Source organism: Linepithema humile, chromosome 5 (genome assembly GCF_040581485.1).
Source record: "Linepithema humile isolate Giens D197 chromosome 5, Lhum_UNIL_v1.0, whole genome shotgun sequence".
NCBI lineage: Eukaryota > Metazoa > Arthropoda > Insecta > Hymenoptera > Formicidae > Linepithema > Linepithema humile.
The window spans coordinates 12,013,665-12,041,620 of NC_090132.1; the positions used below are offsets into that span (position 1 = coordinate 12,013,665).

At 33.6% G+C, this 27,956-nt stretch overlaps 2 protein-coding genes and 1 pseudogene across 2 annotated transcripts in view; 1 reads left to right on the forward strand and 2 right to left on the reverse strand.

Moving 5' to 3' along the window:
- Positions 1–806: 806 nt before the first annotated feature.
- On the reverse strand, positions 807–3,450 carry LOC137000059 (putative nuclease HARBI1; annotated as a pseudogene).
- A 4,387-nt stretch (positions 3,451–7,837) lies between these two features.
- LOC136999858 (odorant receptor 10-like) overlaps positions 7,838–27,956 on the reverse strand; it is a 233,579-nt gene continuing 213,460 nt past the window's right edge. Inside the window, exons 4-6 of the mRNA XM_067354659.1 lie at positions 8,446–8,547; positions 8,147–8,299; positions 7,838–8,062 (exon numbers count right to left, since the gene is read on the reverse strand). Of these exons, the coding sequence (XP_067210760.1) occupies positions 8,006–8,062; positions 8,147–8,299; positions 8,446–8,547 (312 nt within the window). The 3' untranslated portion in view covers positions 7,838–8,005. The remainder of the gene's footprint in view (positions 8,063–8,146; positions 8,300–8,445; positions 8,548–27,956) is intronic.
- On the forward strand, positions 17,958–27,531 carry LOC105669626 (zinc finger BED domain-containing protein 4-like). Its single transcript, XM_067355371.1, has 4 exons — positions 17,958–18,599; positions 18,687–19,215; positions 25,863–26,107; positions 27,278–27,531. The coding sequence occupies exons 1-4, from the start codon at positions 18,071–18,073 to the stop codon at positions 27,529–27,531; spliced, it is 1,557 nt and encodes a 518-aa protein (XP_067211472.1). The 5' UTR covers positions 17,958–18,070.

The window sequence follows — 27,956 nt, forward strand, 5'->3', positions numbered from 1 at the left end:
GCACATAATGAATGTTTGGGTACTTTCGTTGTATTATGCTCTTCACACCATTCTTTTTTCCCGACATTGCAAAGCACCCGTCATAACCCTGACCTACACAATATGCCATATTCAAATTTAAACTTTTGCATTTTGATAAAATTGCATCGGAAATAGACTGAGCATCAAATTTTTTAAGTTCAACAAAGCCGAGAAACTCTTCTTGTATTGTTAATTTGCTATCTTCAAATTGTTTTACCCCAGCAATGTCTCATCTGCTAAAATTGAGAAATATTTGGAGATATTAGCTTTTGAAACGATATCATTTGCTATTATGCTTTCACAAATTCCAATTATTTCATGCTCGGTTCTAACAGATGTGTATTGCGCATTTCGTGCGCCTTCTTCAAAATGATGTTTCAAAACCGAATCACCAGCTTGCACTCGGAACTTTAAAAGATCTTTGAAATTACCTTCATTCGAATTTTTTCCACGAAGCGCCAAATCATGAGTTCCGCAGAAAATGATTGTTTGTACAATCGAACCTAACTTTTCACGGTTCTTTGTAATTAAATCTAATCTGGACTGGGTAATTATATTAGCAATACTTAGTTTCTTGTTTTTTTTATGGCCATTAAATTAGTTCCATCTGAAAGAGCTTTTTTATGCCATTCAGACTGAACATGATTTCGTGCTGCCTCATTGAAATCATTATATCTTTTAAATCCTTTCAAAATAAAAGAACCCTGTAATCCTCTATGGACTATTTGCTTGAAGAGGACACAAAATTTACAGAAAGCTCCGTCGGCAACTTCAGAATATGCTAACCAAGGAGCATATGTCTGTAACCATTCGTATCGAAAACTCCTTTTTTTACCGACTTTTTTGAAGTTGTAGTTTTTATCCGGAACCCATGTATTTATAAAAATTTCACATTTTTCAGAAGAAATATCTGAGACAGGACTAATGTATTGCCCGATATCAAATTCTCTAGTAAATGAAGGCCCAGTGCTAGAAGCGAGGGTACTAGTTGCGATGCTAGAGGAAACTGAAGGAAAGGGCTCTGAGGATTGAGTTTCGGACTGGTCGGTTTTCTCTAACCTTGGTTTTTTAAAAAAATTTCGTATATCCATATTTAAATATTTTATATTTTATAATAAAATGCCTACGAAAAAAATGATATGTATGTATCAGTGGAAAAAACTATCAAGTAGCACTGGAAAACAAAGCAGGCAGTTAGTCAGTTATATGGTATTTGGCAAGCGCATATACATAACCACAGAAACAGAACATATATTAAATTCGTAATGCAGACATTAATATAGCCGCTACATAAATAAAAAGGCCAGTGCAATCATGCAAGGAGAGATATTGGAGCTAAGGCTCTCAGGCAGTGTTGGGCATTTCGAGTCACGGGTCTCGGATCTCGGGCTCCGCTACGGTCTGTATAGAATGAGAATAGCGATGTGTGGATGGACTCGGCGCTTCGAGCAGCTTCGGAAGTGGAGATGCGCCGACTGATGTTTTTACGTGTCCCACGCATCCCCACTTCAGCAAGCTCACTTTCTCTCTTTCTAACTCATATCGAGCGCGGAAGTGATTCTCTCAATTCTCTGCGTCGACTCCCAACTCCCAGCTTCGAAATTTGCCTTCGAGTTTGCGCTTTGTTGATTAATTCTTTTTTCAATTGAAAATATTACTTAATTTATAAACTAAACAAATTTTTTTTTGTTTAATATGCAATTTGAACGGCGTCTTTGATCAATACAACAAAATGAGACTTGACAAACATATTTAATAAAAACAAGAGAGCAAATGCTGAATTTTTTTTCTCTGATACCAGAGGGGGAGGGGGCAAATGCCCCTTCTGCCCCCCCCCCCCCCTCTGGAGGCCCATGCCAATACGATGATTTTTTGCTGAGTTATCGCTATTCAAAAATGTTAAAAAATTGTGCTAAAGTTTGGTAGCCCATTTTTTTTGCGGGTGAGTATATAATTTGCGATAAAATTTTTCTCTTACCTTTGAAAATAATCGTTGATTAATAGCTGCTGTATGTTATTTTGTACATTATCTCTGCAAGGTATACGTATATTTCCATTTTGTAAAATATTTTCCCATGCAGCAGGCAATTGTAATGTTAAATCATCTGGTGGTAATAAATCTCCAGCACGCCGAGCAATATTATGCAACACAGCAGTTGCAACAATTACAAGTAAAACATTATCCACTTTTTGAAATCGAGCCCCAAGCGCTAAAACAGGAAATTTGTTTTCCATATTCCGAATACACGCTCGATAGTATTGCGTGTTCGTATATGTGATTCATTATACAATTGCTCCGCTCGAGTTCATGGATTTTGCAAAAGAGTCATAAAATATGAACGAAAAGAATAACCACCATCTCCTAACAATAAGGAATTTCCAAACATTCCAGCTTCGAATAAAGCACGTATTCTAGAATTGTTAAATATTGTAGCATCGTGTACTGAACCTTGCCATCGAGCTACAATATCAGTTATTTCTAAATTTGCATTGCATATTGCTTGCACATTTATAGAAAAATATCCTTTTTTATTCCTATAATATTCAGCATCGTTTCCACCTGAAATTAAATAAATGCAAATAAAATTAAATAATAAAGTTAATAACTTTATTATAAACATATATTTTTTAAGATATTAAATTTTACTCACCGAATGACTGTATTTTTATATGAGTACAATCAATACAACCTATTACCTTTGGAAATCGTGCAATATCAAAAAATTTTATTTGCTCTTTCTCTATTTCCTCGGCAAGCATAGGAAATTTTATGAATCTTGGTCGAAGACGAGCAATAGCTTTGGTCACCCGATGAACTATTCTGTGAGCACTTGTTTTACTTACGCCAGAAAAATCTGCTGCTGATAATAAATGACTTCCAGTTGCATAAAATCTTAATGTTAGGAGCAGCTGCGTCATTAGAGATATAGCGTTGTTTCTAGTAAACCAAAACAAATAATTTTACTATCATTTGTATTAATTATTTCACTACTTTGTTTTACAGCAATGAAGATATAAAAGAAATAATGAATATAATTGCGAATAATTGTGATTAATAGTAAATAATTAATTATATAATATTGATTTCGTTAAACTTTTTACTTTTATGTTATTGTTACTCCTGTTATAACAATAATTTCTATCTAATTGTAAGTACAATATTTTATATTATTTTATAATATTTTATAATATTTTAAGTCACAACTTTACTTACTGTTCTGTTTTATGAGAAATTTCCTGTTCGATTTCTCTTAACACTATATTAACATATTCTTTACTTAATCGAAATCGAGCATGAAAATCCACATCATCAAATTCTTCAAAATATGGTGATCGTCTTTTTATTTTTCTTGGTCGTCGATTAATCACAAAATCTTCATCACATTCTTCGTCGGATGAAGATAATACATATGCTAGAGCCATAGCCATACTTCTCACCAAAAGAATATTCCTCACTTACAATATTGCAATACATAACCTCAAAAGAACTGAATAGTCAATAACTTTTGATATTGAAATCAATCGTACTATATAAACTTCGTTTAAATTTGATAAACGTCCAAAATTTAACGTTTAACTTTTACCGCAGATTATCGACATTAACCGAAGCTAAAGGCAGTTGTGGAATGCAACATTTCCTTTAAACAGGGTTTAACGACTTAAACTCTGGTTAAAGCAAGTTGTGGAACTGGGCCTAACAAGAGGAACACTAGAGATTGCCCCCTCCGATTTCGCTGAATTTTATATTTGTTGTAGAAATACCTTTCCACTAATTCATCGTAAAATAGGATCCACTTCTCAAGCATTCGCGAGAAAAACACGTTTAAAGATTTATATGCGCGTAATGTACCGTACAGTAAGAACAGATTGACAGCTAAGCGGCGTGGTTTACAAGGAGAACACCAGACATGGCCCCCTCCGATTTGGCTGAATTTTATATACAATACATAATAGTTTAGCCCTCCTACTAATTTGTGTTAAAATAATAGGACGCGCTTCTCAAGCATTCGCGAGAAAAACGCGTTCAAAGATTTACGTGTTGGTAATGTACCGAGCGGTAAAAACGAATTGACAATAAGCGGCGTGGTGTAGCGAGCAAGGCGCCTGACTACAACGCTGCGCATCGCTGGTTCGAGTCTTACTTTTACAAAAATTTTTTTTTATTTGCATTGCAGCGTATTATTATGTATGTGTATTATCTTTTATATCTGACCCAAAAAATTAATGTTTTTATCCTAAAATTTATTATATTTAAAAATTATATAACTTATTTATTTAATATGCTTTAAATGCTTATGTGATTGAAATTTATGTATTATGTAATTTAATATGATTTTATGTAATATTATGTAATTTTAAGTTGTGTTATGCAATTTACATTTTATAATGTGAAGAAGTGAACAAGTGAAAAAGAAAGGAAAGAGGAAGGCAATAAGAAAATTCGAATCTTTTATTATGTTTGCAACTTATAAGATTTTTATTTTTCATAAGTAAAATCTATTATTCGTCTTCGGAATCAAGTTCATTTTCGACTAAATTTAATTTGTAATTTGTTTATTGCATAGTAAATAAATTTCAATTTAATAATGTAAATTGCATAACACAACTTAAATGTACATAAATTTTAATCACATAAGCATTTAAAGCATATTAAAAAAATAAGTTATATAATTTTTACATATAATAAATTTTAGGATAAAAACATTAATTTTTTAGGTCAGATATTAAAAGATAATACACATATACAATAGTACGCTGCAATGCAGATAAAAAAATTTTATAAAAGTAAGATTTGAACCAGCAATACGCAGCTCTGTAATCAAGCGTCTTACTTGCTACACCACACCGCTTGTCAATTCCTTCTTACCGCTCGGTACATTACCAGCACGTAAATCTTTGAACGCGTTTTTGTTGCGCATGCTTGAAAAGCGCGTCTTATAATTTTAACACGAATTAATGGGAAGGCTGAACTATTATACAGGGTGATTCAGAACAACCCAGGTGTCCTTGCACAGACGTATTCCTGAGTTAATTCTGAGATGATTTTTCCTTTACAAAAATTTTGTCCGCGGCTTATTTTTCAAGTTATAAAAGAAAAAAGTTATCAAATCACGGGACGAATACAGAAGATAGGCAGGAGCGGCGCAACTGGGCGCAACTCCATTCGACACGGGTGATTACGGGACGCACGTTGCGATCAAACACACGTGATGAAACACACTCACACACACACACACACACACACACGCGCGCGCGCGCGCGCGCGCGCACACAACTCTCTCTCTCTCTCTCTTTCTCTCTCTCTCTCTCTCTCTCGCTCGCTCACTTACTTTTACAAATTCGACGTCTTCATTCTGTTTGACGGATGAATAATTTTACCGGGGATAAGCAATAAAAATTTACACAGCACTTGACATGCAACAAATCCATACCGAGATTTATAAGACATACATTTTTTTTCGTATCACGTATCGAATTTACTCACGTAAATGAATAATTTATAAATCGATTCATTACTATTAATCACTGCCGAATAATCATATTCCGCTTACTTTTATTAAGAAAAAAGTACACACTACATGCAATTACAGTAATCAATACTTTCACAGATTTACACACACTCACACACGAATCTATCGGTTTGTTATTACTACCGATTAATTATTCGGTGACTAAAAATTATTCGAAGGATATGCCTAACGTTTACACAACGCACGTAGCTCGATGCGGAGACAGTACTCGATGTAAACAATGAACCAGATTATGTTTTTATTGAAAAGTATTGTTACGCCTGTGCTTTTCGCCGCTGATGCTGTGTGTTACAGCTGACGGACCGATCGATAATATCGATAATATCGCAGTGATTAATAGTAATAAATCGATTTATAAATTATTCATTTACGTGAGTAAATTCGATACGTGATACGAAAAAAAATGTATGTCTTATAAATCTCGGTATGGATTTGTTGCATGTCAAGTGCTGTGTAAATTTTTATTGCTTATCCCCGGTAAAATTATTCATCCGTCAAACAGAATGAAGACGTCGAATTTGTAAAAGTAAGTGAGCGAGCGAGAGAGAGAGAGAGAGAGAGAGAGAGTTGTGTGTGCGTGTGTGTGTGTGTGTGTGGCGCGTGTTTCATCACGTGTGTTTGATCGCAACGTGCGTCCCGTAATCACCCGTGTCGAATGGAGTTGCGCCCAGTTGCGCCGCTCCTGCCTATCTTCTGTATTCGTCCCGTGATTTGATAACTTTTTTCTTTTATAACTTGAAAAATAAGCCGCGGACAAAATTTTTGTAAAGGAAAAATCGTCTCAGAATTAACTCAGAAATACGTCTGTGCAAGGACACCTGGGTTGTTTTGAATCACCCTGTATATATAAAATTCAGTCAAATCGGAGGAGGCCATGTCTGGTGTTCTCCTTGTTAGTGACGTTAGTTAAGGCGCCTGACTACTGCGCTGCATATCGCTAGTTCGAATCTTATTTTTTCAAAAAAAAAATTTTTTTAATTTTTATTGCAGCGTATTATTATGGTGTGTACCTTTAAATATTTGACCTAAAAAATTATAGTTTTAATTATAAAATTTATTATATTTAAGAATAATGAAATTCATTTATTTATTGTTTTCAAAGTTGTATGTAATTAAAATTTACATAATTTTAAGATGTGTTATGCAATAAACATTTTATAATACAAATGAAAAGGAAAGGAAAGTAAGAGAAGGAAGTCAATAAGAAAATTCCAATCCTTATTACGTTTGCAACTCATAAAATTTCAAATTTTAATAAACAAAATCGCTAGCTATGGCTTGAATAAACCCAACGGTCTTAAAATTGTTTTAATTACCTCACAGTGTCACACAAAGAGAACAAGTTTTTTGAATATGATTACACAGATACCCTTATCAAGAAACGACTTTCTGTGTAATCGAAACTCATTGCGGCAAAAATAAAAATCGTGGCAAAAATAAAAAATAATTTGAACTTTGTTTCTTGAATAGCAAGTAAGTTTTAATTTAATAACGTTTATTGCATAACACATCTTAATATATGTAAATTTTAATTACATAAATTTGAAAATAGTAAATAAATAAATTTCATAATTCTTAAACATAATAAATTTTATAATTAAAACAATAATTTTTCAGGTCAAATATTTAAAAATGCTTACCATAATAATACGCTGCAATAAAGATTAAAAAAAAATTTTTTTTTTAAATAAAATTCGAACCAGCGATATGCAGCGTAGTAGTCAGGCGCCTTATCCACTAATTGTAAGCCACGCCGCTTAGCTACCAATCTATTCTTACTGCACGCGCACGTAAATCTTTAAACGCGTTTTTCTCGCGAATGCTTGAGAAATGGGTCCTATTATTTTACGATGAATTAGTGGGAGGTTACTTCTACAACATATGTAAAATTCAGCGAAATCGGAGGGGGCAATCTCTGGTATTCCCCTTATAAAAGGGACCCATAACTCATAACAACGTTGTGAATGCAATTAGAGCACAGATGAATTCGTAGAAGCCAAATAAAAATCAATATAGCTTAAAAATGACATTTTTTTAATTAAAAAAAAATTTTTTTTTTTTTTTTTTTTAATTAAAAAAAAAACTTATTAGTGCCTGAACACTGCTGATAAATTTTATTAGAATCAGACGAGCCAGTTAGAAATTATGTAATTTTAAAATAGAGAAGTTACTTCATAAACACTCCGTACAATTATTTATACTACAAGAAAACATTTATTTATTATATAAATTTAATTCAAGGTTTGCCTTTTAAACAAGATATAATTTAACAACTACTGCTAAAATAAATTATGAATATTTTAATACCAAAAAACAATTTGTTTTACAATATGTGCAATAACTTATAACTCTACAGATAAATTCCATGTTACGGAATGCATAATGCATAATACATAAAGGCAATTTCTATAATGAACAAAAGCTACACTTAAACGAAATCTAGACATATAAGTTTAAGTATTAATAATACTTTTCATCGCTGTAAAATAGGAAAATGCCTTTGCCATAAACTGCAAAATAATATAAATGTTAATAATTTATTTAATACATACAGCGATGATAATAATAAATAATAATAAATCTAAGAATCTTACATTTCCAAAATATTCTAACGAGAGAATAGGTAGAAAACCTGCCATTGATATTGTAAAAGATTTTTGACTTCTTAGTATTATAAAAAGAATGTCATGAATCGTTTCTGATGACATATAATCCTCTGCCGGAAAGCTATATGCTACTTTTTTACTCTAAAATTTAATTAAATATTTTAATTAGATAAGAATAATAATATTTAATTGTTCTTTTTTTAATTATTTTTAAGGTTCTTTGCTTTACATTAAAAAGTAATATAATATCACTAAAGTAATAATTAGATATTTAATAAATTGCTTACCATTTCGCTTAAATTAGTTGCTGACCAAGCGCTGACGTAAAATCTTTCACACGCACTTAGAAATGTAAATACAAATTGACTTTTGACAGTTAAAGGTTGATCCTTTCAAGCAAAGTAAAATTACAGTTAACATACATGGTGTGACAATTAAGTTCCCGGACTGATATTATTATATAATAATTATAGTAATATTATACTAACCCTATCAATCAGGAATCAACGAGACTAGTTAGAGAAAACATTTATTTACATGAAGTTATAATTTTAATTAGTTTGGTTGATGCATTTAAGTTGCATAATTATTTTCTTGAGATTAATGTTTTCGTCGTGTCGAAGTTTAAAATAGAAGAAGAATAAGGAGCAGCGATTAAATTTTGCACCAGCTAAAATCTTACATATTGTCTCTTTATTGATCCCTGTCATCTCTTCTAACCTCCTAACACTCAAAGTTCGATCTTTGGCCAAACACTTTTGAATAACTTCCATCAACTTTTCTATTCTGGAAGATGAAGGTCGGTCTTTTTGATCGATCTTTATCAAATCTTCGGTCTTCATTCTAATGATTCTCACCCTTTTTTAAACCTTTTATGCCAATCAAATACACTTGTTCTCGATAAACATTTTTACCGTACGCACTTTTCAGCATTTAAAATGTTTCAATGGCTGTTTTTTTTTAATTTTGCACAAAAAGAGAAAGTTTTATAAGGCCGGTTTTCGGCCCTGATTGAATTACATTTTAAGCTATCAGATACGTTTTATTATTGTAAGAATTATCGAAATTAGGCGATTTTAGCTTAAACAGACGTATTTGACACCTGTATATCCTGTAACTAATTAAATCAAATATTTTTTTATTACTTAAGAGGATGCTGGAGTTACCGACTAACCACAATTTTTTAAAAAACGTGGATCTTTTTATTGTTTGTAAAAAATGAAAAATCCTTTTCTACGATTAAAATATATGCAATAATAAAGTGCGGAAGTGCTAGACTTGAAACCAATAAAGAAAAAAAATACAAGAAAAGGATTTTTCTTTACCTTTAGAACTGTCAATTTGTGACAATATTCTCTTTATGCATGAATTATGCAACTTGTATGTATAATTTCGCACTTTTATATAGAAGAACAACATGGAACTCTCAAAATTGAGTTTAAAAGCTTTGTTTATCAGAATCTAGTGCGTGAAAATTTTTGTATATGTGTGCGTGTGCGTATGACATAATTGAGTATAACAGAATGGTACATTAGTCCCCGGATTATGATCTAGAGGCGCTATATAGTTCTCAGTGCTATCTGTCATATACATTAGAATCTTTTAAGTTGGTTATGTGTGTGCTAGTTATGTGTGTGTATAAAGTGCTAAGAAATCTGACTGAAGAAGATAGGTTAAAGGCACTCTAAAGGATAAAAAAAGTGTATGTATTATACAGGGTGTCCCATTTTAAAAACCCCACGTGAATAACTTTTCAGAGAGACATTTTCAAGAAAAATGATTTAGACCAAAGTTGTTGGGTTTGGAGGGGGACATTTGATGATGACATTGGTTTAACCTAGGGTGTACATGCCAAGGTCATATGGAGGTCAACTTTGTTTTTTTAAATAGAACACCCTATTTTTGATTCCAAAATCTAATAGCTGGTGTCAAGAGCTTTTCAAAACACTATAATGAAGTTATTTTTCATTAAGTACTTTTGGAGTTATGAGGCTTGTAAATTACAGCATTTTGACATCGAATGTCCCCCTCCAAACCTAACAACTTTGGTCTAAATCATTTTTCTTGAAAATGTCTCTAAAAAGTTATTCACATGGGGTTTTTAAAATGGGACACTCTGTATATTAATTTTGCAATATTTCTACAATATTTTTATTATTTAATTACATGCATTTATATTCTAATTTCTGTAAAATTTGCTCTGTACTTTTATTCATGTGCTTCATGTGTATATATTGTAACGTCCTCCGGCCGTTATAGTTAAATTTTTTCAAACGTTCTTTTTACAAGAACGTTCTCAAACATTCCCGAACCTTCCAGAATATTCCATTTCTAGAACGTTCTCGAACCTTCTGGAAAATCCTCGAACGTACCCTGTCTCGGAAGCACGTACGTGACCCACCATAAAACCCTCAAACGTGCTCGGTCCCCGAGGCACGTACGGGACCCGCCATAAAACTATCCAACTTTCTCCAACTCTTTTTTTTTTTAGACCTATCCGTAAGACCTTTCAAACCCAAAATTCCAAAACCCTGTTTTTGCGATAAAAGTAATAAAATCTTTGGGTATAAAAGAACCCACGCTAGCCGAGTAAGTTCAGTTCTACTCCGGTCTCGACACGAGCAACATCTCTGAATCCGACTCTATCTCTATATCGAACTTAGAATCATTTAACATTTGTAAACGTAACTTAGTAAAAGTATTCGTAAGCGTAAGTTAATAAAAGTGTAACGTGTAGATTATTAACAGAATTTGTACTTTAGAATTTATAGTAAAGTGTTTGTTAAATTTACATCTCAGCTCAATTATCTTTGCGTCTTTAACCTACCTCTATATCCATCCTAGTGTCACTACGAATTAGCACTTAGATTTAATAACTCTGGTGCGGACCACCGCACGCTTTGTTGTATTAATTTCTGTATCCCCGCAAATCGTGATGCGGCCCACCGCATGCTTTACGCCTGGAATTTTCGAATTGACACAATCTCCTTCTCATGCCAAAATCCAAGACGCGTCGCGGAGGAGTAAAATATCGCGCGCGCCAATTGCTCCTTCAATACACCAGACCAGCTACTGCGGAACATTTTCAATATATCGGCGTGGAAAAATATTACGACTCCGAGTACGAAAGTGTGTGCAACGACTCTGACCAGTTCTCTCGACGTGAAGGATTCAACCCCCACCGGCCGTGGCCCTTTACGCTGATCCCGTTAGACAGCATTCCTTTCTCAATCAACCCGGCACGGCTACCGTTAGGGCACCCGAGGAGGACCAATTACATCTCAAAAAACCAGAACACCTGAATATTGGTAAGTACAAAATTAAATAATTAACAAAATCACGACGTCCGCGACCCCGCATCAACCCGCGAATTAGTGTCTCAGCATATATTAAATTACATCGAATATTCCCCTAATCGATACAGGCTTTTACTTTTTCGGTTTTTCCTAGACAACTGATTAGATTGCGCGTACCTAGGGTAGAGTCCCACAGGCTCGATTACCCGAAAGCAATCGTGTCCCCTAAGTTGAGTTTTTATAACAAAGACTTGCCGGGACGTAACAGAAATTTGGTGACAGCGGTGGGATTACCATAATTAGTTAAAATGGAAACCCGAAAAGGAGGAAAAATTCCAGAGGGAACAAGCGAGGCGGAACTCGAGGAATACCGGGCCCAATTAGTTGCTAAGGAGACGCAGCTCCGACAGCAGTCAGAAATGTTGCATTAACAACAGGAAGCTTTCTCTCGCGATAAAAATATTACAGAACGCGATCTTGAAAAAATGCGACGTGAATTGATAGAAAACGAAGCAGAAATAAATAAGAAATTCGACTCACTTACAGGACTACAATACACGATAGCGAGTTAAACGTAACAAATATCGATCGTGACTTGGAGCGATTACCCAATAATCACAGTAACACACTCATCACATATCACACACTCAGTCCCCAATTAGAGATAACCGAGAACACAAGTTCGAGGCATCAGCAGTAGGCCCCCAACACGAACCTTTTCATGAAAACTACGGACCGAGAATCTCGTTCAAAGAAGCATTAGAAACGGTTCCTCAATTTGATGGACGCAATATCCCCCTCTCTCAATTCGTACGAACCTGCCGTCGGGTAAAAGAATTGTTTCCTTACCCCAAAAGAAACCTAACACGACTTCTAACGAAACTGCGAAGGCGCGCGATATGTGCAGTAAAGGACGAAGGGTGCAAAACAGTGACTCACCTGATAAACCCGTTGAATGGAGCGTTTGGGTCCCCTAGGACCATCGATCAATACCGCGGTGAATTAAGTACAATATACCTTCGAAATAATGAGCACATATTGGATTACATTAGTCGCACCAAAGACTTGCGAATATCAATCCTCGACGAAACACGGCGCAAAAGAGGAATTCTGACAAACGACGCCGCTATTGAGATTGACAAGCTAGTAGCGCGATCGTTCTGTAATGGGTTACCACTTAGCTATAGGCTACAGCTAACCCCGGACCTATATGTTAACCCGTTCGCTGCGTTTTCTCAGGTAAAAGCCCTTGCGAAGAGGCAAGAATAGAATAATGAGAGATTTAACGCGCCGGGGCGTAACAATATTAGGTCTATAACTTGAAACCCGCCTTTTTTGCAAAAATTAAGCCTTTATTTAAAAAATAAATAAAAAAATACATCAATCAAAGTATTGGCCATCGTTAGACGACTTTTTCCCATCTTTCTGTCAATAAGCAGATCCCACGGCAAAAGAACGACTCATCTTTAGAGGCTATCCAGTCAGAGACCCATTTTTCGACGCTTTCATAAGAGTTGAAGGTTTTTTCAGCAAGTGCGTGTGCCATCGACCGAAACAAGTGGTAGTCGGAAGGGGCACAGTCTGGTGAATAAGTCGCATGGGGTAGCACTTCCCAGCAAAGTGCTTCCAATGTTTCCTTGACAGCTTTAGTGACGTTAGGTCGAGCGTTGTCATGAAGGAAGATCACTTTATGCTGTCTTGTCTCATATTCTGATCGTTTTTTGCGCAATGCTTGGCTCAAACGGATTATTTGTTGTTGGTAGAGATCCCCTTTGACTGTTTTCCAGTCAAGGTTTCAGTATCTCATAATATACCACACCTTTCTGGTCCCACCAAATACAGAGCATGGCCTTCTTCCCATGAATATTGCGTTTTGGCGTCAATGTCGGTTGGCCTGTGTCGCAAATGGTTTTTCAGCGTTTGGGGTTATCGAAATAGATCCACTTTTCATCGCGTCACAATTCGATGCAAAAATCCTTTTCTTTTTTGCCTGGCAAGCAGCATTTCGAAGATGGTTTTTCATTTTTCGATGTCTCTTTCAGTTCATATGGCACCCATCTTCCTTTCTTGTATACCTTTCCAATGGCTTTTAAACGCTTGGAAATGACTGCTTGAGTAACATTCAACGTTTCTGCAAGTTGATTTTGTGTTTGACATGGATCTTCATCTACCAATGTTTGCAGTTCTGTATCTACAAATTTTTTTTCTGACTTGGACGTTCTCTATCATTTGTGTCAAAATCACCAAGTTTGAATCGTCGAAATCATTCTTTGTAAGTTGTTTCCGATAGAGCAAGTTCCCTATAAGCTTCAACAAGCATTCGATGAGATTCAGCAGCAGTTTTCTTCAAATTGAAACAGAAAAGCAAAGCTTCGCGCAAATGATGCTTATTTGGTTGAAATTCAGACATTTTTTTCGCAGTAAAAAACTATGTTGTTGTCGCAAACACAAACTTTTATATACTGAATATTATTGACACATGTCAAAACTAAAAATGATGCCTTTACAGTTGACTGAATCAGCCATTACAGTTGACAATTGTCAAAGTTACAGCTATTTCTCGCAAGAGGGCGGGTTTCAAGTTATAGACCTAATATTAAGTATATTATATGCTTCATATTATGTATATTTACATCAAATTATCTATGTAAAAAATTAATATCATGGGTCATTATCATATCATTAATATCAAGTTATCAATTTATCATACTTCAATTTTTTTACATCAATGTTGTGATTAATTAAAATAAAAAAAAAACGTTAAGAAAATGATATGCTTATTTCAAATTTTATACGTGGCTAATTGATAAATGCAATTTGTTTTCCTCGTTGTAATCGGCCGAGTGTAAATGTATTTTAAAGATTAATTAATCGAGTGAGACACACTGGTCAATTATCATTGAACAGACAGGGAATTGGTGTCATTGATCGTACTGTCCGAAACGAACAAAATGAAGAAATTGTTCTTCAAGCATTTGAAGATAATCCTCAAAAAAATATACGAGTTGTAGCACGTGTATTTAATTAATCTGCAAGTAGCGTTAATAGAAACTTTTCAAAAAAATTGTCGTATATATTAAACCTTTCAAAAAAACCTGTCGTATAGGTATATTAAAATTTTCAAAAAAAGCTATCCTATATACTTCTTACAAAAAAATGTGGTATCAGGAAATGGCACCAAGTGGGACTAAAGAAATATGAAAAAACTTGCACACTATTTCTATAAAACTCTTCTATAAAACTCTTGTACATAAAGCTCTCGTATATATAATTAATTATATTATATACTATATTTTATCATATTTTACATGTACTATACTATATATACTATATATATTATTAGATATACTATATATTAGGGATGTGCCGGATATCCGGCAACTATCCGGTATCCGGCCTATCCGGCCGGATAGCCGGATATCATTAGTATCCGGTCGGATACCGAATCAAAATTTGATATTTAAAATTGGCACCATTAGTTCAGGATTCAAGACACAGAGTCCTCTAGGAATAAAGCTAATCATTTTTTTTGGCTAATCATCATTTCAGGTTGGCTCCTTGTACGATTTTTTTAAACGTTTATTTTCAATAACGGCGAAGGGCATTAAGACCCTTACACAATGCTAGGCAACAGGCAATAGAAATAGGGAATAATGTAGGAAAGAAAGAGAGAGAAATAGCTTTTCTCTCTTTCTCTTCTACGTTATTTCCTGTTCCTATTGCCTGTTGCCTGGCATTGTGTAAGGGCCTTTAGTGTTTTTCTAACCTAATCTACGAGAAGATATTAATAGCAAAGTGATTAGAGAAAATTATCAATAAATTTATCTTCCACATGGTGTAGATGATCTGAAGAATATATTGTTTATTTTATTGTTGCATTCAATTATAAAATATAATGGCACAAGGAAAATCCAACGTATGGAAATTTTTTAAAATATGTAGTGATGATGAAAAAAAAGCAGAATGTTCACTTTGCGAATCGTCGCAAAAAAAAATTATGAGAGGAAAAACACCTAAATTACCCGAGTCGAAATTTAAAACCTATTATAAACCTCATACATGGTTATTTGTGCCTCTAATAATGTTCCTTGACCTACAAGTTCTATCTTGAAAGTGTTATGTCTTCTTTTGGCCTTTCTTTAATCTTGTTGTCCTAGAAAACCCTTATTTTTATTGATATTAAACATACAATTCCTACTTTCGTTCTTACAACTCCTACCTCTTTTGAATCTCCAAATCTTATCGAAATTTCTAGCAATAAAAATATTAATATTCAATCTATAATTGAGTTCAATTTCTATTATATCAGATTAATATAATAAATGTTATAATCAGAGGCGGACTGGACAGGAGAGATACCGAGAAATTTCTCGGGGGGCCCTATGTTTTTGGGGACCCCAGTGGCCCCCAAATCCAAATTTTTTTTTTAAATTTTTTATGCAAGAAATTAATAATCTAAATTCTAAATTATTAGATTGCGACAGTTGAATAACGACGTGCTTTCCTTCTCTAACCAAGATAGCGCTGAGCACGAGTTAGCGTTAGTCAACTATCTGTAGTGCGTCACTGTCTTTCGTGTTCTCCTTTCATTTTTTTTTATAATTCGTCTGAAAGGTTATGGCAACTGACAATTTATAAAAGAATATTTACTAAAAGCCAAAGAAATATTATTTTATTATTAAATAAAATACATGCACTATACATGGTTATTTATTTTACGTATGCTACCTTTACTACAATACAAAAAAATTTACAATAAAAACAACAACAAACAAATTAAAGGACAAAATATCTCCAAATTTCATTAAAACACGTTTGACCTTGAACTAAAAAAATTTTTTGCCGCGGCGCTTTAGAGTGGGGGCCCTTTTTACAAATTTTCTCGATGGGCCCTGGTGTTCTAGTCCGACCCTGGTTATAATATAAAATAAATAATAACAAATGAATAGTAAAAAATATTTTTAAAAATTAAGTGCAACTCAGTATTATATTTAGTATTATAAATAACTAAAAATTTATTCGAATAAACAAAAAACAATTAAAATTCAAAATTTTATTTAATATTTTATTACATATCTGACCTATAATTCAAAATTATTTAATATTCTATTACCACATTTACTTTATTTATATTTAATGCATATCTTAATTTCAATAAGCGCAGTACATTAATTATGTAATTTACTTAACTGCAGATAGATACGTAAGAGATAAGTGAATATTATTTATATAATATTTGCTTATAGTAGCCTATTTACAGTTAAGCAAATTATAATAATTAATATATTGTTTATTGAAATCAAGATACATTAAATGCAAGTAGAGTATATGAGATAATAGATTATTAAGTAATTTTGAATATTTATTTTCTAGAAATACATATTTATAGAACCTGAAGCCTTTTTAGAGGTTCTCAGTAGATACTCTTTTGAGCTTCCACATGGAAAAAACGGCAATAAGTAACAATTTTTAGTATCAAAGGAGGGCAATAGCCAATGTAATGTTATATCTATATATATGAATTAAAGCTTACATTGGTTTTCCAAATTCGACAAAACTTGTAGGTTTAATCTAGGCTAAAAATTTCGACTCGGGTATATTCTCTACAAAACCTTTATGGAATCACTTAAAAAGTAAACATCCACTGGCAATAGAAAACATAAATAGAAATACAAATATCGAAGCTGATCCACCAATTTTAAACTTAAACTCTTCATCATCAATCTCACACTCAAAATCTCATCAGCCTACTTTACAATCTTTAATTAAGAAAAAAGAAATATGGTCTTTGGATGATCCAAAAGCAATGAACATAACCAAAAAGATCTGTGAGTATTTTTTTATTTTTATATATATTTAAGAGAAACGCTATATATTTTATAATATTATTATAAATAAATATTAAATAATTAAATATTTATGCTAATGCTAAAATTCGTAAGTAACATCAATATCAAGCTATGTCTAATATTGTTTCTAATAAACAAACGTTCGTATTATAATAATAAATTAGTTTTATACAGTTTAAAATTCTCAACTATTTATTTTTGTTATATTTTAGGCGAAATGATGGCTCTTGATGCTGAACCATTCGCACTAGTTGAGCGAAAAGGCTTTCAAAAGTTAATAAAATATTTGGCACCGCAGTATCCACTACCTTGTAGAACATATTTTTCTGAAAAAATTATGCCACGTCTGTATGAAAATTTGAAAACATGTATTAAAGAAAAATTAATTACTGCGATAAACATATCGTTCTCCACCGATATTTGGACTAGTCCAGTAAACAACGAGTCATTTATAAGCCTGACAGCTCATTTCATACGAAGTGATGATATGCACAGAGAAATACTTGTACTCAGCGCGAAACACTTTCCTGATAGTCATACTGGTTTCAATATCGGTCAGATATTAAATGATGTGATGGAAGAATGGCATATAAGTTCTAGTCAAATTCATCTAATTTTAAGGGATAATGCTTGTAACATGATTATAGGAACTGGTATGCACTTTTAAACAATTTTACAAATACATTCGTTTTGCAAAAATGTAACCATAACATACCGTTGATTAATTGATTTAAAATTATCGATATTGTGTATTTTATCTTACATATATGTTAGGAGAGAGTGTAGGATGTTTTATTCACACTTTACAACTCGTGATTCACGATTGTATTTTTAAAAATCGAAATTTCGTTGAAATTTTGGGAAAATGTCGAAAAATTGTTGGACATTTTAGCCATTCTTCACTTGCCTCCTCGAAACTCAAAAACATACAAGAAAATTTGAAATTGCCAATTCATAAGTTAATTCAAGATGTTACTACACGATGGAACTCTACATTTTATATGTTGGCAAGGCTTCATGAACAACGACAAGCGGTAACTGCATATGCTGCAGAGAAAGACATACCAAGCCTTACGGCTATGCAATGGAATATGGTAGAAAACGTTATACGTGTTCTCCAACCGTTTGAAGAAATGACTAAAATAGCCAGTTCAGATTGTGAGACAATTGGATACGTTATTCCGGTAATTGTTACTCTACACTCGTATCTTTCAAAACGACAAAAGGATACTGGAATAGTGATGTTGAAAGAAGAGCTCAAAAAAGCGATGGAAGAACGATTTCTTAATCCTATAGGTATTGCTATAATGTTTATTACTTTAATAAATTTTCATTATTATTTTTTCTTCGAAATAAATAATTATATTTTCCATTGTTATGTAGGACTCAATGTCAAGGATCAAAAATGTTTTGTACTCGCTACCGTATTAGATCCAAGGTTCAAAACAAAATTTTGTCCAGACGAAAATAAGGCCAAACAGTGGATTATTGAAGAATTATTGGAAGTGAATAAAAGAGTCACTAATGATACCGAAAACAATACGCAGAGTCATAACGTCAGCTCTCTTCAAGAACGAGATGTCATAAGCGAAACACACGAGGACATTTGGAAGTGTTTCGACGATATAGTAAATAATTCAAAATCTGATACTGATAATAGCAATCTTGATGATTCATTAAGCAAAACATCGTTTGAGAGACAACCAAGTGACAGAAGTAAAAAGAAAACTGCTGTCTACAATGCTGAGTTAGCGAAATACCTCGTGTTACCATTGTTATCTAGAAATGAGGATCCTTTAATATGGTGGAAAACACATGCTTTGGAATATCCTAATCTCAAAACTTTGGTTATAAAATACTTGAGTGCTCCTCCTTCTTCTGTCAATTCAGAAAGACTTTTTAGTGCAGGAAAGTTAGTTTATTCTGATAATCGAAATAGATTGTCACCGCAGAATGCTGAAATGTTATTGTTCATCATGAAAAATTAACTAATATTAAACTACAATTTTTGAATCATCATCATGTGTCTGTCTTTGTTCTTCTTTCAAATTAAACAATACGAATACCTAAAAGTCAATAACCTTAGCTGTCAAACTATCAAACTGTCATACTGAATATTAATCGAGATAACCAATCAACGTCGCGGAAAAGAGGCAACAATACTTCGAGACTTTCGAGATTTTTGATATATTCGAGTATCAACCTCCATGCCTTTTTTAATAAGGATTATTATCACTTATGAAGCATATTCTTCAGGAATTAGTACCGGATATTCGGCAAATATCCGGTATTCGGCCGGATAATTAGGCTGCCGGATATCCGGCCGGATATCCGGTATCCGGTTTTACATCATTGTCGGATATCCGATATCCGATATCCGGCAATTTCACTATCCGGCACATCACTACTATATATATTATAAAAAAATTTTTTAAATATTTAAAAAATAAAAATATTTATTAAAAAACGCAAAAAAACTTGGCGCTGCTACACCTCAAAGTAATGAAATTAACATGTAGTTTACTGTAGCAGCGCCAAGTTTTTTTGCGTTTTTTAATAAATATTTTTATTTTTTAAATATTTAAAAAAATTTTTTATAATATATATAGTATATCTAATAATACAGGGTGATTCAGAACAACCCAGGTGTCCTTGCACAGACGTATTCCTGAGTTAATTCTGAGACGATTTTTCCTTTACAAAAATTTTGTCCGCGGCTTATTTTTCAAGTTATAAAAGAAAAAAGTTATCAAATCACGGGACGAATACAGAAGATAGGCAGGAGCGGCGCAACTGGGCGCAACTCCATTCGACACGGGTGATTACGGGACGCACGTTGCGATCAAACACACGTGATGAAACACGCGCCCCACACACACACACACTCGCACACACAACTCTCTCTCTCTCTCTCTCTCTCTCTCTCTCTCTCTCTCTCTCTCTCGCTCGCTCACTTACTTTTACAAATTCGACGTCTTCATTCTGTTTGACGGATGAATAATTTTACCGGGGATAAGCAATAAAAATTTACACAGCACTTGACATGCAACAAATCCATACCGAGATTTATAAGACATACATTTTTTTTCGTATCACGTATCGAATTTACTCACGTAAATGAATAATTTATAAATCGATTTATTACTATTAATCACTGCGATATTATCGATATTATCGATCGGTCCGTCAGCTGTAACACACAGCATCAGCGGCGAAAAGCACAGGCGTAACAATACTTTTCAATAAAAACATAATCTGGTTCATTGTTTACATCGAGTACTGTCTCCGCATCGAGCTACGTGCGTTGTGTAAACGTTAGGCGTATCCTTCAAATAATTTTTAGTCACCGAATAATTAATCGGTAGTAATAACAAACCGATAGATTCGTGTGTGAGTGTGTGTAAATCTGTGAAAGTATTGATTACTGTAATTGCATGTAGTGTGTACTTTTTTCTTAATAAAAGTAAGCGGAATATGATTATTCGGCAGTGATTAATAGTAATGAATCGATTTATAAATTATTCATTTACGTGAGTAAATTCGATACGTGATACGAAAAAAAATGTATGTCTTATAAATCTCGGTATGGATTTGTTGCATGTCAAGTGCTGTGTAAATTTTTATTGCTTATCCCCGGTAAAATTATTCATCCGTCAAACAGAATGAAGACGTCGAATTTGTAAAAGTAAGTGAGCGAGCGAGAGAGAGAGAGAGAGAGAGAGAGAAAGAGAGAGAGAGAGAGAGAGTTGTGTGTGTGTGTGTGTGTGTGTGTGTTTCATCACGTGTGTTTGATCGCAACGTGCGTCCCGTAATCACCCGTGTCGAATGGAGTTGCGCCCAGTTGCGCCGCTCCTGCCTATCTTCTGTATTCGTCCCGTGATTTGATAACTTTTTTCTTTTATAACTTGAAAAATAAGCCGCGGACAAAATTTTTGTAAAGGAAAAATCGTCTCAGTATTAACTCAGGAATACGTCTGTGCAAGGACACCTGGATTGTTCTGAATCACCCTGTATATATAGTATATATAGTATAGTACATGTAAAATATAATAAAATATAGTATATAATATAATTAATTATATATACGAGAGCTTTATGTACAAGAGTTTTATAGAAGAGTTTTATAGAAATAGTGTGCAAGTTTTTTCATATTTCTCTAAAAATATATCCTATATACTATCCAAGTGGGACTAATCCCACTTGGTGCCATTTCCTGATACCACATTTTTTTGTAAGAAGTATATAGGATAGCTTTTTTTGAAAATTTTAATATACCTATACGACAGGTTTTTTTGAAAGGTTTAATATATACGACAATTTTTTTGAAAAGTAAAACAATACTGTTTTGTTTTAGTTGTGATAAGAGCGTGTACTTGGCGCCTTTTTTTTACCTTTTTTTAAAAAAGGTAATTTTTTGATAGATATTATGATAGATGATAGATTATTTTGATAGATATTATTTCTTTTTTTTTAATAATATATATACGACAGTTTTTTTATTTAATATATACAACAATTTTTTTGAAAGGTAAAACACTGTTTTGTTTTGATTGTAATAAAATTGACTGGAAATAATAAATATTGTTGGAACTAATTTTGTATACCTAGAACAGAAATATTAAACTTTGAGCTATTTAATTTTATTTATTTTAGACAAATCATACACTAAAGTTTCTAAACAATTGTCACATAAGACAGTGATAAATGGTGTGATTGTAGTGTATAAATTTTAATTTTACCATACATTCTGTTAAAAAAGCACATGTTTCAAGACTTTAGTGTATGATTTGTCTAAAATAAATAAAATTAAATATCAAGGTTCAATATTTCTGTTCTATGTATATACTAAATTAGTTCTAGCAATATTTATCATTTTCAGTCAATTTCATTTTGTGTTTTACAAGATTTTTTGTTTAGTTTATGTTTATAATCTTTTTTCTATGGATAAATAAAATTCAATAATATACCTAAAATATGATATAAACATTTTTTTACACTTAATTCTCTGCCCACACTGTGAATAATTTTGTTGTTAATCATAGCGTTAACTACAGAAAGCAACTTATGCTATATTTTTTAAAATATAAAATTGACTGAAAATTACAAATATTGTTGAAACTGATCTAGGATACTCAGAACAGAAATATTAAACTTTGAGCTATTCAATTTTATTTATTTTAGACAAATCATCCTCTAAAGTCTCGAATCATGTATGAATAACCTGCAAAATAAAAAATTTTTAAAGGTGTAGTAAATACTTACTAAGGCATTCACATTCAACATATCACTTATTTCATTTAATACAAATTTCTAACAAATTTGGTCACTCGCACTACACTGCTCTGGATTGATAAGCAGTCTTGAGTGTGCACCAAAGTAACAGAACAATGTAGTGCGAGTGACTAAATTTGTTAGACCGAATTCACTATTATTACTTTTTTATAACACTTTCTGATCTGAAAAGTTATGTAAAAATGTCTAATCGTAAGCGCACGCAGCGCGGCTTCTCAGCGCCATCAGCGCACCTAACGTCAGAAATCGGAAACTGAACATTTTAGCAGGACATTTTAGCTGGACATTTTTATCGTATTATTTTAGACATTTCGACTTTGGACTATTATAACTTTTTTTCTACAGCACCTACAGTAAAAACAAGCATACTTTTCTCATATAATTTGGGTATGCGCTATCGATTGAGCCTATTATCAACTCAATCGGCCCAGCCGTTATTGAGATCCAATAATCTCGGCTTGTCTCAACTTTCGGGCTCGCGTAAAGATACACGGTCGGTCTTGCGCTGCGCGTGAACTTGGCGCAAGACACTACCGTGTCTCTTGATTTTAGAACACAATAAAAAAACGATAAGAACAATTACAAAACAATAAAAACAATAAAATGCACGCTTATCATTACATTCGTGTGCAAGACCTTTTCCCGAAAACTACGTTGCTAGAATTGAATTTTGTACGTGGCTACTTAAACAAGAAAATAATAACAAAATTATTAAACAGGAGCGTAAAGAGCCACACAGCAAGTTGATCGTGCAAAGGTAATAGTGTATTACTTAATTTACATTATCGTAGAATATAAACGTTTCTGCTTGTCATCAAGCCTTTATCAATATACATAATAAAAATTACAAAAAAAGCCGCAACGCATTAATTACAAAAAAGTGTGATAACGTAATAAAGTTGTTCGGAATAATCCATAGAAGAACAGACGTAACGTTCAAAATCAAATGACATTAAGACTGTAATCAGATTAAAAGAAACAAATAAGAATTCGTATTATATTAAAACCGCTAGTCGAAAACAGAGTTAAATTAATGTTACGGTAATGTGATGGTGACCCTTAAATAATTTATAAACTTGTAATAATGTATGTATTATAATAGCTTTTTTTTACATTTAAATACCTGTTTATAAACGTTTCTAACAATATGAAATCATTATTATAAAAATATATTAGATCATATTTACAATTGACTGCTAACATATCGGTGATTAACTGATCCACGATGTATTGATTGTGTATTGAGACTGAATATTACCATGGTATTTTTCGCGAGCTTTTTATCTGCTTTTATCTGCTTGTTGCACACGACACTAATTAAAAAATGCTGACAATGCTGATTAAAACATTGAAATCTGGCAACAATGGCATCCAAAATGCTGATGTGGCTGTTGCTAAAAATAGTGATGAAACCATGCTTGTGACAACGCAAAATGGCGCTCAAAATACTGACAACGCAAAATGGCACCTGCAGATTCTAACAAAAGTGGTGACGTAATCCGTAAAATATGTGGTCCCCTCCAATTTCTTGTAATCTGATATTCCTCCCAATGACTTTATATAACCTGATATCTGCATTGCAAAAAAAGGCTTGATGCTGCGCTTTTACAACTGCGAACGTGTGTAACCTGGTACCCCTTCCCACCAAAGTGCTGTGATCTGATACCCTTCCCCTCAAAGTGCTGACGCAGCGTAATCCGATACTCCCCTCCCCTCCAAAAGTGCTGACGCAGCGTAATCCGATACCCCCTTTCCTTCCAAAAGTGCTGATGCAACGTAATCCGATACCTCCGCTTCCCCTCTTTCCCCGCACCCTCTTCATTATTCCTGGATTAGAACCGGCTTAGCTATACCACTAATTTCAAATACGCATTTTTGCTGAAATATCGGATTTAATGTCTTTCGATTAATTTGAAAAAAATTACAATTGCTCTATGCATGTTATAAAATAAACAAATTACAGCAAGTGTTCAAAATGTCCACCACTGCAATGCATAGACGTGCACGTTTTATTACATTTTGACACGCTCTTTCGATTATCTGCCGTGATGTAGCCTAAATATGTCAGTATCTTCCCCTTCAGTTCTGCGTCATTATCGATGGGTTCGCGGTATACGAACTCTTTCATGTGGCCCCACAGGAAAAAGTCTAGCGGATTCAAATCTGGTGATCATGCGGGCCAATTTATTGTTCCACCACGATCTATTCAAGCATTTGGATATTTATTGTTTAAAACCCGTCTTGCTCTAATAGAAAAGTGCGTGGGAGTATCATTATGTTGAAAAAACATATCTCGTCGAACATGCAGTGGAACATCTTCCAATAGTTCGGGCAAATCATTATTTAAAAAATTCGCATAAGTTTCCCCCTTCAAACGTGGCGGCAACTTTAATAATCCAATTTGAAAAATATTTAGAACTCATACTACTTCATTATGAACATAAAAATTATAAACAACATAAATTTAACAATTTATTTACGAGCTTTAGGTTGTGTATTAATATGAATAAATAAATAGATAAATGAATGAAAGAATTGATTAATAAATAAATAAATAATTACCAGAGAGTCCTTGATAATACCAGCCCATAAATTGTGGCTGAATTTGGTTTAAAAACCTCTTCTGCTAATAATGTGAGGATTTCTTCTCCCTAAAAATGGAAATTGTTAAACATTCTTTCTCTTGAAAAATTTGATTCATCCGTAAATAGTATTTTATTTACAAAATTGTTATTATTTTAAAATTATAATGATATAAGGCTCATATGATTTTCAAAATCAAAATTATTAAACAGGAGCGTAAAGAGCCACACAGCAAGTTGATCGTGCAAAGGTAATAGTGTATTACTTAATTTACATTATCGTAGAATATAAACGTTTTGGCTTGTCATCAAGCCTTTATCAATATACATAATAAAAATTACAAAAAAAGCCGCAACGCATTTATTACAGAAAAAGTGTGATAACGTAATAAAGTTTTTCGGAATAATCCATAGAAGAACAGACGTAACGTTCAAAATCAAATGACATTAAGACTGTAATCAGATTAAAAGAAACAAATAAGAATTTGTATTATATTAAAACTGCTAGTCGAAAACAGAGTTAAATTAATGAATTCCCTAAAAAAGTCATTCTCTTTTTACAATTGGGGGACAGATTTGGAATGCCTATTATTCACGCTAATAAAGACAAGACTTCTACTCACCTGATCAAGAATATTGAAAAAAAGTTAGACGAATTCGATGAGCAGATTGCTTTTTCAATCAGAAATAAATGTATCCAAGTGATGGAGAGATTCTACAAAAAAGATCCTACCCACAACTCCAATGACAAAAAATTGATTTTATGGCATTCAGCCACTAAACGGTTCTTGAAATCTAACTCTGATATCATCATCACCAGAGCGGACAAGGGGAACACCACGATAGCTCTTAACAGGAACCAATATATCAAAGATTTAGAATTAATGTTGGCGGATTCGGATACATACTCTCTACACAACAAAGATCCTTGTAAAATCTTAACACGCAGTCTACGTGAATTATTAACAAGGTAGAAAAGAAGCAATTACATTGAAGAGAATATACATATATTCATGTCATTTGATTTTGAACGTTACGTCTGTTCTTCTATGGATTATTCCGAAAAACTTTATTACGTTATCACACTTTTTCTGTAATAAATGCGTTGCGGCTTTTTTTGTAATTTTTATTATGTATATTGATAAAGGCTTGATGACAAGCCAAAACGTTTATATTCTACGATAATGTAAATTAAGTAATACACTATTACCTTTGCACGATCAACTTGCTGTGTGGCTCTTTACGCTCCTGTTTAATAATTTTAATTTTGAAAATCATATGAGCCTTATATCATTATAATTTTAAAATAATAACAATTTTGTAAATAAAATACTATTTACGGATGAATCAAATTTTTCAAGAGAAAGAATGTTTAACAATTTCCATTTTTAGGGAGAAGAAATCCTCACATTATTAGCAGAAGAGGTTTTCAAACCAAATTCAGCCACAATTTATGGGCTGGTATTATCAAGGACTCTCTGGTAATTATTTATTTATTTATTAATCAATTCTTTCATTCATTTATCTATTTATTTATTCATATTAATACACAACCTAAAGCTCGTAAATAAATTTGTTGTGTGTCGTAACACAACGTGTCGCTATAAGGTTAATTAAGTTAAATACCAAAATAAAAATACTAAGAAAGAATTATTTAGCAAATAAAGAATAACGATGAGGCTGCAGAGAAACAACCTCGGATTCAAGGTGACACGAATCAGCAATCCGAGAAATATCAACAATAACATATCAATAATATTACAAAACTCTTGATTGCCGATTCGTATAAATACAGTCGCGCGCAAGCAGCGACGGATTCAGTTTACGATACGCGAATACACCGACTCGTTTCCCCGTGTCCGTACACGGCTCACGAAAATCTAACACCGTCCTGGCGGTTTGTGAGTGATTAAATAAATTGTTCGAGGCAAGGTTTGCGTCCAGTTATTCCACACCTCTAAGCAGTACGTCCCGTTCCCCAAGCGGATCTCGAACTTACGGTTGCGATCGGAAAGACAACGCAACATAAATTTGGTGGCAGCGGTGGGATCCGCAATTACCGAAGTTCATTCTGGACACCCGATGATCGGATATCGGCAGTGGTAACAGAGGGACCACTGAGAGAATCTATCACCTGGAGCTACAAAAGTGAGGTGAGAAGGCAGTGTGGAAAATCGCCTGGATTCACAAGGCGACGACAGTCCGGGCAACAAAGCGGCGGAAAGGTGCCTGGCGGAGCAACGACCAAGCTGAGTCAGCGTAACCCGAGAGGACGACGACAGGCAAGGATCGCGACCTACCTCAACAACGGATCAGCTAACCAGCAGCGTGCATCATGCGAGCGAGCGGCCTAATGTAAGTCAATAATAAGAAATAATATTAGGAAAAGCGAATGTCCGGGAAACGAGAGAAATTAGGCTTCCAATTTTGGTTGAACGACAACCGAAATCATAGTGAGGCGTTAGATAGCTCCGCGAACGGAGAGGAAAAGCGCGCAATCGTAGAATCCCAACCAAACCAATCTCGGTTGATCCGCAACCAAGATCAACGAGCGTTGAGCGTAAGCGAACAACGTAGTAAGACGACAGGAAAGAAAACTGGAAATAAGAAGCAAAGTACCGGGGACGCGAACACAGATACCATTTCGAAAAAACCAACCGTTGAGCGCAATCGTACATTGCTAGGGCTCGACAGTGCTTTGAAAGCTACTCGCGAGGACAAAAAACCGCGACAAAGTAGGCATCTGCCAAGTAGAACTCCGAGTCACGTATCGGAATAC

Coding starts and splice junctions, on each gene's coding strand:
- LOC105669626 (XM_067355371.1), top strand. CDS start 18,071: ATGTTAGGAGAGAGTGTAGGATGTTTTATTCACACTTTACAACTCGTG. Junction 19,216..25,862: donor AGACTTTTTAGTGCAGGAAA/GTTAGTTTATTC, acceptor TTTTTCAATCAG/AAATAAATGTATCCAAGTGA. Junction 26,108..27,277: donor TCTACACAACAAAGATCCTT/GTAAAATCTTAA, acceptor GGATATCGGCAG/TGGTAACAGAGGGACCACTG.